This window comes from Manis javanica, chromosome 12 (genome assembly GCF_040802235.1).
Source record: "Manis javanica isolate MJ-LG chromosome 12, MJ_LKY, whole genome shotgun sequence".
Lineage (NCBI taxonomy): Eukaryota > Metazoa > Chordata > Mammalia > Pholidota > Manidae > Manis > Manis javanica.
The window spans coordinates 17323361-17336951 of record NC_133167.1 but is presented as its reverse complement, the minus strand read 5'-3'; the positions used below and the strand labels follow the sequence as shown (position 1 = coordinate 17336951).

At 34.9% G+C, this 13591-nt stretch overlaps 1 protein-coding gene across 3 annotated transcripts in view; it reads right to left on the bottom strand.

Annotated features, from left to right (window-relative positions):
• Positions 1-13455, bottom strand: part of USP37 (ubiquitin specific peptidase 37) — a 93702-nt gene extending 80247 nt beyond the window's left edge. The window contains exons 1-4 of one of the 3 annotated variants that reach the window (XM_037016217.2): positions 13231-13455; positions 8971-9111; positions 4661-4885; positions 1320-1491 (exon numbers count right to left, since the gene is read on the bottom strand). In XM_037016217.2, coding sequence (XP_036872112.1) covers positions 1320-1491; positions 4661-4816 — 328 coding nt within the window. In that variant the 5' untranslated portion in view covers positions 4817-4885; positions 8971-9111; positions 13231-13455. The remainder of the gene's footprint in view (positions 1-1319; positions 1492-4660; positions 4886-8970; positions 9112-13230) is intronic. The other 2 variants (XM_037016216.2, XM_037016215.2) reach the window with 2 other exon arrangements.
• Between the last annotated feature and the right edge of the window lie 136 nt (positions 13456-13591).

Sequence of the window (13591 nt, the reverse complement as noted above, 5' to 3'; positions counted from 1 at the left end):
GATTTAAACCGAGGTCCCCAAACAGTCTACTGTGCTTCCCACCCCCAATGTATTTGGAGATATACTTTTCTTACATCAATTCTTAAAATAGTGATTCAATTAATATGATGGATATGATGGAATAAAACAAAAATAGAAATACAGACATAGTTCCTGACATATTCTAAAAATTTTAAACAGTACTCAATTCCTTGATCCTAAAATTCAAGTTATTTAGTAAATTGACAAAGCTCACATTTGCTGAAATGGAAACATAATGAACAGGTACTTAATGGACAACAACCATAACGTTTTTTTCAATTTTACAAAGAACACAGTGTATCAAATAGAGATATTTATTAAATACAAGGAGGAAACATTTTCTAATGTTTATGTTAAAAAACTTGAAAGTTTGTCAACTATAAAATACTTGTAATAAGTGATGATGATAGAGCTGGAGACTAATAATAGTGGAAAACTCATTTTAAGTAACAAATTATTCTTAAAGAGATATCTGTATACTATCTGATTTTTTTAAAAAATCAGAACATTTTAAATGAAAACAGTTGAAGTGAGCAGGGGAATCTGATCATAATGTGATTTTTTTTATCCTATTTTCATAGCAAGAATAAAACCTCACAATAAGTTTCCTATAGAAAGGCAAGTACCTAAGATTTATGGAGCAAGGCAACTTTTCCCAAACATAATTTAAATCCTCCTTCTTTTCTAGCCATATTGTTCTGTGAAATCTTTAGGGTTTCCTACACATAAAATGATATCATCTGAGAACAGAGATAATTTTACTTCTCTTTCTCATTTAGATGCCTTTCTTTTTCTTGCCTGAGTGTTCTGGCTAGGAATTCCAGTATTATGTTGAATATAAGAGGTATGAGTAGGCATCCTTTCCTTGTTCCTGATCTTAGAAGAAAATCTTTTCAGTTTTTCATTGCTGTGTATGATGTTAGCTGTGGGCTTTTCATATGTAGCCTTTGTTATATTGAGGCACTTTCCTTCTATTCCTAATTTGCTGAGTGTTTTTATCATGAAAAGGTGTTAAAGTTTACCAAATGCTTTTCCTGGATTGAGATGATTATGTGGTTTTTGTGCTTCATTCTGTTAATTTGTAGTAGTATACTGACTTTTCATACCTTGAACCATCCTTGCCTTCCAAAAACAAATCCCACTTGTCATTCTCCTTTTAATGTACTGTTGAATTCAGTCTGCTAGTATTTTATTGAGGATTTTTGTATCGATATTCATCAGGGATACTGGTCTATATTCTAGTAGTATTTTTTTTTTTGTAACTGCTAATGTCAAACCCTGAGAAAATCACTGCTCACCTGCATGAAGTCTGTTTTGATGGACTGCATCTAGAAACAACCTCATTTCCTCTGCATCCTTACTTGGCACTTTATCAATAGACAAGAAGCTGTTATCTTGTAGAGTTAACATTAGACGGCTTTGTTTTGCTCCACTGGGTCGAAGCACCACATTTTTAATGTTATGACTCAGCTGATCAACACAAAAGGAAAATTATCTTATTAAAAATATATGATAATGAAGTATAAGTTGTAGAATGAGTATTAAACTTTATACTAAGTTACACTTATTTTTCTTCATATTATTTAAGTGGGTTTTTCTCCCTAACCAAAAAGAATTTCCATTTCTTGATACCTTTAAATCAGAGATTTTTTTTAGAAGATACAAACACATACTATTAAAATATAATCCCAGCATTCTTGATTTTGTGGAGATAATTTGCATATTTTTAGATATAAAGTTATAAAAACTATTGAGTTACCAATTTTCAGAGCCAAAATGGCTAAATAGTCACCAGTCTAGAAAGCCATACTGGATTAGAGACTTTTTCTTTCTTTCTTCTTTTTTTTTTTTTAAACAAACGCTTGCTAAGAAATCTGCCAAATGGCTTAGGTAACTGCCCTGTAAAAGGATATATTAATTCAAACTATAATCCTCAAAAGAATTCCACCTCTCAAAAATGCATCAAAATAAACCTTTACCAATGTAAGAACACATCTTTTTTTCTTTTTTATCTTTCACTCAACTTTTATTCAATCACACATCACAAGCATCCTGGAAGTCTCTTAGCTTATTTCTCCCACTCCATAAAAATCTGGTTCATTAACCCTTTACTTCTCCAGACTCTGTGGATATGTGCTATGAAGTGATTCCTTTTATTTTTTCTTAGAAACTTTTCCAAGACTAAATTAATATATCCTATAGTTTCTTTATTGTCTAAGTAATTCCTGCCAGTTAGGCCTCCTTATTCTCTAGTGTTCTCTCTCAGCAGGCAGATGCAAAGGTGTCTAAGGTTGCCTTTTGCTAGAGACACCTCTGAACAGCATAAAGAAAGAACAGCATTTCATAAGTTTTTTTTAATTTGAGATAATTCTGATTTTTAGAAAAAAATGAAATACCAGTTTTATTAATCAAGCTCAATTTATATTCAAATTTTAAATGATACATGTTTAGCTTTAAAGTAAGTCTTAAATTTATGTCCTTCAGTTCTTGAGTGGAAATTCTATCATAAAACACAGTAACTAGTTTCAGATGCTTTAACTCCAAAATATTTAAATGAGCAGTAAAGCATAAAAAAGCAAAATAGATCACATAAAATCATTATTTCAGTCAATATACCACTTTTTAAAAATGAAAGTTGAATATAAGGGGAAAAGTTTGTTCATTAACAAATAAGATGAGAATAACCTTGAACTTGATGCCTTCAACAACTGAAAATCCTCTCAAGCCCCATAATTTTAGTAACTACCCATATGGTGAGGCCTCCCAACTCTTCTCTAAGTCCAGATCTCTGTACTGGGCCACCAGTCCTATTTACCCAATGCCTACTAGATACCAGTTTCTGAATGCCTGACACCTCAAACAAGTCGTCTCTCTCAATCTTCACACCCCAATTCTTCCCCTCTGCTCCTTATCACAGAGGACTTGAAAGGAACTACCGTCCACTCAGAAACTTACGAATCCCCCCACTCTTCTCTCTTTCACTGTCCCCTCCAAATCTAGTGAGTTAAGTCTCCTTGAAACCTCTTCAAATCTATCCTTTCCTCTTGCTTCTAATGTTTTTTCCTTTGCTCATTCCTCATTTAAACCCCCATAAAAATCTCCTACGTGTCCTTACTCTCTCACTGTTTCTTGAAATAAAGTCACCTGCCTAGTCCTCAAATGAATATCAACTTGAGATTATTGGCTCCTTAGATACTAAGTATGCCTTAGGATAACAAATAGATACTTCAAGATCTGGTTCCTATTTAGCTCTTCAGCCTCTACTTCTGCTACTCACTCTTTTGTCCATTTATTTTAAAATAATGTTTTGGTTCCCTAACGGTTGATTCACACTTGGAATGTGTTTATCCATGTGTAGAAATCACCATGGCCCAAACTCCACTGTGTTTAGCAAACTCCTATATATTCTCCCAAATCCTCAGAGCACAAACCACTTTCTTTTTTGTGCTACCTCAGTATCTTTGAAATGTTTTTGCAGCTGAGAATGTATTTAGTTACACTTAAATTTGAGGGGAAGTGTCTCATTAATCTCTGTATTCTTGGCCTTTAGCACAATACCCACCACAGTAATCTGAAAGTGGTTAAATAAATGCTAAATGCAAACTGATCCAGAACTGAGAAGAGGCTGAAATCAGAGATAGAACCATCATGCTCCTGAAGATCTATGTCTGCTTAAATATGCAAATTTTTACTGAGTGTTAACTTGGGCTGAGTACTGAAAATACAAATCTCACTTGAAAATAATCTCTCATTGAAATGTAAATTAGTAGATGTACATGGCAGAAACTACTATTGTTTCTATTACCCATGTCACCACCTCCAATCTAAGAGTATCTTTGACACACAAAATAATAAGCAATGAATTTTTAAAGTTCAAAAGCAAAGACAAATGGAAATTTTACCTCCACCAGGTCCTTAAGGATAGTTTTATAATTGTTCAACAGAGTACCTCAGTTTAGAATATCATACTTTTGTATAATCTAACAAATATAGAATTTTAAAGTGCAAAAAAATGTTTAGACATTATGTTCTTAAATTCAGCTCATATTAAGATGAGTAGTTCTTGATGCACAGAGAAACAGTAAAGAAGTGAAAACAAATTAACTATTTTTTTGCACTAATACAAATGAGATCCTTATAAAGCTTACAGTTAGAAGGAAACAGCTATAAGGATAACTATGAATGATTATCCATGAATGGTTCATACCATAACCTTTAGCAGGATTATTTACGAAGTAGACATTAGCTTTTAGAAGACACTAGTAAGTCCTATTAAAAGCTAACACTAAAGTGATGAACCTACCACATGTTAAGAAAAAAAGGAATAACTGAAGTTATCCTACAGTGGTTTTTAAAATAATTTAGATAGTATCCAAATTCAATTCCTCTCAGATTCTTCCTTTGTTTTTGATAGGTGATTACTTCCCATTCTTTATTATATACCATTAACAATGCTGCTGAATAATTTATAAACTATTTATATGAAAATAGTAGTGGCCTAGAAATAAGAAGCAAGAAATATTAACCTAGGAGGAGGGCTACAATGATACTTAAAATGGTTTGGCATGGCTAGTGAATGGAACAGCTATTCACCAGAGTGTGATTCAAGATCTATTTCCATATCAAAATTTGGTAATACCTGAAATATCCTTGGAATTCCTCCAGTATTGTAGTGAACTACTAGACTGACTTTATTCTCCTTTTCCACAATTTCAAAGGATCCTTCTTTCCATTTTGTGATTCCAGTTTGCATACTTCGAATTCTGATAGGACCATGTATCTTCAGAGTAGACATTCTTTCTTTAAAAAATAAATTGCTTCTAGGCAAAGCAAAAAGCAAAAATACACCTTCACCTGAAAGATTCTAAGGAAGAAAAATAAGATAGTAAGTCACAATTTACTAGTGATTAAAATAAGAGTTTGAAAGAGAACACTGAAGATTCTCTTAAGTCCTTTTCTCCATTTCAATAAACCTTTTATTAAGCATCCTGTTGCCTTGATTAGCTGGACTGGCATGGCTAAAAAAGACAACTAAAAAGCAGTCACTGACATTCAGTGACTCAATCTACCCACTTTTTGTTTCTTCTGTACATGTTCCTTCTTTGCCTTATGTCCAGCACCTGTGCCCATTTATACCTAAATTTTGTATTTTGCACCATTAAAAATTATATTGCTGCCATGCCACTAAAGGCATATCAATCAGGAATACTAAAGATTCTGTTCGCAATGTGATTGCTCACAGCAATATGACCAACTTTTACTGCCCTTCATGAATGCTAAAGGGTCTTAAGTTTCAACCACAAGGAGAAAAAAACTTTCAGATGATACCGTTTCTTAGAATGGTGTTCCTCCCAAAATATCAAATATCACCATAAAATTACTTCTTACAGTCTAAGCATATTCACATGTATAGAAGATATTAAACATATAAAAAATAGTAAGAATGATCAAATTAGTTTGACCTCCAGAATTCTATTTGAGAAAATCATTTAGTCTCTAGGGAAAACTAACAAAAAAACCTCTCTTCCTAAGAACCACCTATCATTTATATTTAATATTACCGTAACCGGAAAGAATCTTTACACCAATTTTTACCTTGACAAATATTATAATTACCCAAAAGAATTTCTAAATACTTAAAAATGACTTACAGCAATGATAGAATGTCTAAGACTCTTCAAACTAGCTAACCAAATATCAGCAATTAGTTACATAACAGAGAACGTTAATAGTGTCTTACTTACATAAAAATATACATACACACAATCATCTAACATTGTTAAAATAAACTTAATACTACTTCCAAATCTCTAAAAACAATGCCTCTAATGCAGATTCTTGCTTGTAACTGAATAAATTGAAAATTATAAACTTTGCCTCTGACTAAACAGCTCAACTAGGAAAGCTAAAAAAAGTAGTATACAAAGGAAAAATACTAGGTCTAGATATCAAGTGACAGCTCTGTCACCTACTAATTTAAAACTTACCTTTTCCATCCATTAGTTTCTCAACATTAAAAGTGGAATAGCAAATGCTATATAGTTGCAGAATTAAATGAAATAACACACATTAGGCACTCAACAGACAGGAGCTTTAATATGAATGGAATTAGTATCCATTTTATGAATTTAGTTCTTGTCTGCAATACCTCTTTCTCCAAAGACCCTAAATAAACTAAGTTATTAACAGGAGTCTCCAACTTAACTCCCTATAGAGGCCAGACAGCTGACATGACTTAGGCAGACAAAATAAGAAAATTGCTTCTCAATCTAGCCAATTTTCCCATGTAGAAATGAACCTAGTATTGCCAGATCATCTACTTTTTCAAGAAAATGACATAAAAATTTCTATGTAAAACTGCCCATTTTTAACTGTGGGCAATGAATTCAAATTTATTTTTAAAAGCTAGAAATCAAACAAAATCCACTTGTGGGTAGGCTACAGCCTAGGGACCTGTATTTCAAGGCTTCTAGGCAATGTACATCAAATAACTGGGATGAAATTTATAGAGATGTGAAAATACTTTGAAATTTAAAAGGTGTTATATATTGTAAGTCCTTTATTCATTATTCACTCAGCAAATTTTTTGAGTTCCTACTGTCGCCAGAAAATAGCGTTAATTTGCTGGGTATATGAATTTATTAAGTAATGGAGACCACTATTGTTTATAATAGACCTGTTTCTTAACACAATATTTTGCTCAAACTGGGAACTACAGAATTTTTTGCTAGCAATGTGTGTCTGTAATACATTTTTTTTGCAATTAATAATTTGGTACTTAATTGTCTGGATATGTCCTTGAGATTTTTTCCCCTCTTGTCTCTCGGTAATGCCAAAAATGCAGGGCCCCCCTTCTATCCCTGTTGCCCATGCCAAAAACATGAGTTATCTTTGATTCTTCTCTTAATGATTACTATATTGGATTGGAAATGAAAGATCAGTTCTACCTCCATACACTTTCCCACACATCTTTATAATGAATAGCAGATCAAATCACATCTCCTCATTATCATTCAACAGCTCCCCACTGTTCTCACAATAAAATCTAGGCTCATTAACATTATCTAAATACTTTTCAAGATCTAGGGTCTACTCAATTCTCCATCCCCAACAAGCCCTCTAAATTTAGCCATCTGAATTAACAATTTCCCTAAAAAAGCCACACATTTGCATGCCACTGTAAGTCTGCACACACTGTGGTCAATCTGGAAGATTTTTATGAACTTTCCCCATTCTCCACAGCTCTCTTTAATTTCTTCTACCAGCTATAAAAATCAAGGCTCAACTTAAATATTATCTTCTTTAAGAAGCTCTTCCTAGCTGTCTTTCAAACTTTTTCTCTAATCCTATATCCACACTGAAACTGTTTAATACATTGTATCATGTGCTTATCTCTGATTAGAGCATTTATCACCCTGTGTCATTTACCTCTTTGTCTATCCAGACTTTGCTGTTTGAAGACAGAAAATATATTCTTTAATCTTTGTATCCCCACTAGGAACAGTGTCTGACACATAAGAAACAAACTCATTATTCAAGAATAATGAACAAATCAGCACTATCAATTTTATTCAATTTACTGCTAAAAAAACAGCAGGGAAGCAATAGGGGTTAAAAAAAAAATACACAACAGCAGATCCCAGAACTATAAATCTCTTTAACATGGTCAATACAGGGTTATATTTACTAAGCTCTTTCCAAGGTATCAGTCTGCACTGTATTACTGAAAACCCATCTTTTGAATACTGTATCTAAGCTTTTCCTATGTGCACCTGAACTTCTCAACTAAATGCAAAGCTGTTCTTAAATCTTAAAATTCAATGAGAGAAAAACCACTTATGAAAAACAAGACTATGCAGTTACAGAATGTGTTAAAACAAAAACATTATTCATTGTTCAATGAAGAAGCTCCATTTTAAGAGTTTGTCAAATTCCCTCATGTTTCTTCATATTGTATGGGTTAGGATACCAAATTAAAAGGAAATAATATAAAACCCCTAAAATAACATTATCTTATTGTTTTGCTTACAGACTAAAAGTCATAAAGGTCACTGACCTTGAATTCCTACAACAAAAGCATAGTTTTAAAAATTATTCAACAAAATTTGGAGGTGACAATTTAAAAGTTCAGTAAAGCATATGAGAAATAAACTATTGGTTACTAGTTTATCTATACATAATTCTCTATATGAGATACCAAATTTCTATACAATTCTTAAACATTTTGGTGCAGAGTTTTGGTTAGGTATGTAAAATTTTATTTCAGATACTGAACATTTCTAAAATAATTTCTCTTAGCAACTTCTCTCTCTTCTAAGGAAAAAAGAAAACCTAAGAGGTTCTGGACATAAAACGGGCAGAACCAGTAACATAAAACTTTCTTAATTCCTCAACTAGTCCATTACCTGATCTTACACTAAATGAACTACATCTATTTATGTACATTCATCATATTATCAGGATTTGGCCCATTTGCCCAAGCAAAAAAAACTAAGTTTCTTTTTCAATATGTGGCATGATCCAGTAACAATTAAACTTTCTATGAACCTAGGACAAAGACAAGGTTACTTTGAATTCTGTAATGCTAAGTTGCTATCACAGAGATATTAGGAAGACAAAATAAAATAAAAAACTATTCTTTAAGTACATCCACGAAAGAGATTCCCCTTTCCCTAAATTTCTTCACAATTATTAAACTTACTATTCAATTTTGAGCATTCTATGAAAGCATTATCAGTAATACTGGCAAAAATATTTCCATACTCTGCAGTTATTTAAAGGCTCCCATTTAAAGTAGTACTTTGAAAACATCCTTATCCAGAGGGCATTCTGTGATAAAGCAAGCATGCTGTAACATAAAACTGTTATTACAAAGAAGAAAGAAAACTGTGAATCTTGACAATTTGCATACTCTGGGAAATACAAATCCAAGATAAAAACATTACTTACTTGTCAATGACTTTTACTGAAATACCCTATGTAATAACAATTCACCTTTATTCTGATCCTTGTGCCAAAGGCAATGCACTCTTCTTGGGGAACTACTCATATTCTGCAGCTATGCCAGTTCTCCGGAAGACATCAACTCAGCTAAAGAAAATACAAATGTGCCTTTTAAAAAAAGTATTTCCAAAAAAAAAGCAATTATACAACAAATATTAACCCTTTCTTTCATTGTCTAAAAACCACAAATTACCTTACTGAAGACATTTAAAATATAACGCTCAAGATACAAACACACAGAAGATTAATAGAACTTTAGGGATATGTATATGCTGTACAAAATGAGGGACTCCAAGAGGAGGACTGAACCTTATCAGGTGTCTTGGTTTATTTATACCTGCTACATTTTGCAAGAAGGCAGTGCAGAAGAGAGTATCCTTTGCTGAATTTATAAACATTGTTTCATAATGATGTCTTAAGTCTTAAAATACCACTTCCAAGATGCGTTGATACAAATTTCAAAAGGTGGGTAAACTAGGGATTTTTATTTTTCTTTCAAAACCAACTTTTATTGGTTTCTCAATGTAGACCTCTCTTAAGCCTCACCTTTTCCTTAAGTTCTACCCAAAAATCTCTCAGTGCCTTCTCGACTGTTTTAACATCAACGTCAAACTCATTTGTTCACTCAGAAAAAGATCATTTATTGAGCTACTCCAATTTGATGATAAGTGTAGGGATATAAATGTGATGACACAATCCATGCCCTTCTTGAAAGGCGCCCAGACTTCCCTGTATTTGTCCTTCCACCATCAGACAAAAAATCTTAGCATCAGCTTTAACTTCATTCTCATTACCTAAAAACCCAATCTTTTCACACCTACTACCCTAATCCAGACACTCATCACTTTGCCACCACTCCTAATATTTATTATGCATTTGCTAAACATAATGCTAAGTGCCACACATGCATTATCTCATTTAATTTTCACAATCCTAAAGCACAGAGATTGTTATCTTTATTTTACAGATGAGGAAAGCAGGGCTTAGAAATATTAATTTATTCATGGCTAGAGTCAGTAAGAGACAAACTAAGTCTCTGCACCAGAACCCACACTCTTTAACCACCGTGTTGCATCCTCACCAGTGATTTGCAGCAAGTCACTTCAGTCTCTATATTCTTTCAGGATTTTTCCATCCAATCAATCCTTTACTCTATAAACCCATTCTGAAGAACTACTCTTTTTATTTCTTACCAACTAAATATGGACTAGCTGTCTCAAGTGTGCATGTTTGGGGGGCTGGTGGACCTGTCTTCTCTTCTTCTGGACTACAACAAAGTAACAAGCACTTAGTAAGTGCAAAATACTTACTATTGATGCTAATTCCCTCCCAAATATTAAAAACATTTTAATTTTATTATAATACTTAATATAAGATCTACCCTCTTAACAAATTTTGAGTGTACAATACAATATTGTTAACTACAGGTGCCATGTTGTATAGCATATCTCCAGAACCTATTCAACTTGCTTAACTGAAACTTTCAAACATTTTTAGCAGCTCATTGCTACCTATAAATACAAATGCATGTGTTTGGCATTCATACACTTCCTATTTTGCAACACAAGTCCTATTCTACACACATACAAATTATTAAATTTCAGTATTTTCTCCCATATCCACGAACAACTTACTTAAATATGGAATTCTCCATCTATTTTTGGCAACTTCATCCTCACTGGTCTCATAGTTTAACCTTTTGTTAAAATGTATAAACCACTGCTCTGATTTCTAAAAGCTTTGTTTCCTGAAAGGATCCATAAAACAAATGAACAAAGAGATTAAGAGTAGTATTGTGGTTGAAAGTAAAAAGAAGTTGACCTAGATGAGGTTTATCTACAATTCAGGCTAAAATATGAATTATTTTATGATATAAGAATGGATAAAATCATCCAAAGCTGGAAAACCCTTTTTTTTCTTTTGTGATCTTTAATTGTGTACAGAGTGAAAAAGTACTTGTCATCAGATGACAAGAATATTAGTAAGCTGGTGCTTCCAAAGAACATAACAGTTCTTACAGCAAGTCCCAGTTCACTTATCCATTTAACAAATTTTTGAGAAATAGAAATGGTTACTACCATGTATTTTAGAAGACATTAATCACACAAGTAAATACATGAGTTCTGAAAAATGATATAAAGTATAGCACATAATGAGAGATTATAGTAGGCTACCTGATTTTAAGACTTGAGCAGGGAGGGGAGAGGGTATCAGGAGAAGGCTTCTCTGAGAAAGTATCAGTTAAGATGAAAATTGAATGAGTTAATTAAGGATTCCACTGGAACAATCTAGGCAAACAGAACAGCATGTGCAAAGGCCCGGTGATGGAAAATAACTTGGTGTGGCTAACAAAATGGAAAACAGCGTGGCTAAAGTTTACTGACATTGAGAGGGACGGTGGAAGATGAAGTTAGTGGCACCAGAAAGAATCAGGTTGTGTAGAATCATGTAGACCATAGGTAAGGATTTTGAGTTTTACCCTAAATGTAATAAACATTTAGCACTAGGAAATCCACTAAAGGGTTTTAAGCAGAGAAATGACATGTTACTACTGAACAGAGAAGTGATGAGGTTTGTTTGGATTTGGGGAAGAGTGAAAGAAGCAATGGAAGAAAACAGAGCAACCAGATAAGACAGCACTGAAGTGATTCAGCTTCTAACAATTACAATAACAATTAATGCTTACTGGCTATTTCTTGTGTGCCATATGCTACTATGGTTATCTCCTTTAATCTTCACAACAACCCAATAAGGTGATTATTATTCCCATTTTACAGACAAGAATACAGGGATCTAATGACATTACATTCAGGTGAAAGAGAATTGTGGCTTGAACTGGAAAAGTGATACTGAAGATATAGATTCAAAACATATATTAGAAACAGAATAAACAGAACTCGACAAGGGTATATACACAGGATGAGACAGTAGTCAAGCTTTCAAGTTTTTAGCGTATGTAAGTGGATAAATGGATATGCCACTTAATGAAATGGAATACTAGAAGAGGAAATTTGAATATGGAAAGATTAAGACTTCGGTTTTGGATATTTTAAATCCTTAAGAAAAAAATCAAGTGATGTCAAGCAGAGAGAGTTGGCTGTTGAGATGCTGAGCTGGAAACAAAAATTCTCAAGTCATCCATATATACATAGGTGGAATTTATAGCTTAAGCTGGAAGGGAAGAGTCAAAGGAGAATAGGACTGAATCCAGATACTCCTTTTTACTCTATCACACACATCCTGCTATGATTACTGACAACTTTGATGTAACTGGTCTTTTCATTCCTCATTCAACTTCACCTTTCACCAGAATTCAACACTGATTACTTTTCTCATCTCTTTTACAAGACTTGTCCTCCTTTTATTCAGTTACTAAATGCCACGTCCCTCAGGGCTCCATCCTAGGTCCCCTTCTTTTCTAGCTCCATACTCTCTTTAGGCATTTTTATCCACATCCACATCTATTGCTATCAACATGGCAGATAGTATATACACATATATCTCTGTATCCAGCCCAGAATTCTCCTCTGAACACCAACCCAGTAGTTAACTGTCTCCTTGTCATCCTTTCTTAGCTATCTCTCCCAGTTAGAGACTTGTCAGATACTGCCACCCCAAAAAAGACATTTACACAAAGCCGAAATTTTAAAAAGGATTACCACAAAACCCTACAGGCCAACTCTCCAAAACACAGATTGTTGTCACCAATTATCATTTCGTTCCATGAATCATGACCTAAAACAGGTAAACCTGACAACCTGATCTGATGGCTAGGGACAGGAAGCAACCAAATGCACGACAAAAATACAATTTTAACAAGAGATGGTTAGAATAGGAAAGAAGGTGAGGAATGGTAATGAAGAGTATCATGTGCAAGGCCTGATGGATGTGCTGCAACGGGTCACCTGAAGAGACACAGGCCATGCTAAGGGGCGAGTGGCGGACGACGACAGCCCCCAACGAAAAGGGGACAGGTTCGGGTTAAGGAAGAAGCGAGTGACATTAAAGACCGGGTCAAAAGAGAGGGGCGCCAGAAGGAAGACCATGTGAAGCCCGGGTAGCGACGAAGGGATGGGGGCGAGCAAAGCAGCAGCGAGGCGAACTCCCGAAGAGTGAACGCCGAGTGGGCGGACCGCAAGGGGCGAGGGGAGGGGGGGAGACTTGGGGAAAACGGCTCAGTTGAGAAGCTCGCCGGGTCCGCCTTACCTGTGCTTGCGGGTCAGGAGCCCCGAAAGGGCCTGCCGGAAGCAGAGTCCGCGCGAAGGGGGAGGAGCCGGGGGTAAGGAAGGAAGGGACCCCGGGCCGACGGAGAGGGGCCGCTCTCTCCCCCTAAGTCAGGTACAGCGGCTGATGGCGGGAACTGTGACCACACGCAAAGACGCACGCACGCACGCACGCACACCCGACGCGACCAGATGAGGCGCGTGCGCGCAAGCCTTAAAACTCTGCCCCTTTTACGCCATCAGCCCCGCCCCTGCAGAAACTGTAGTACGCATGCGCAGTTTCCACTTCACCCGCTCGACTTCCCACCGTTTCCCTCCTACTCAGGCCAGTTGGGCATGCGCAC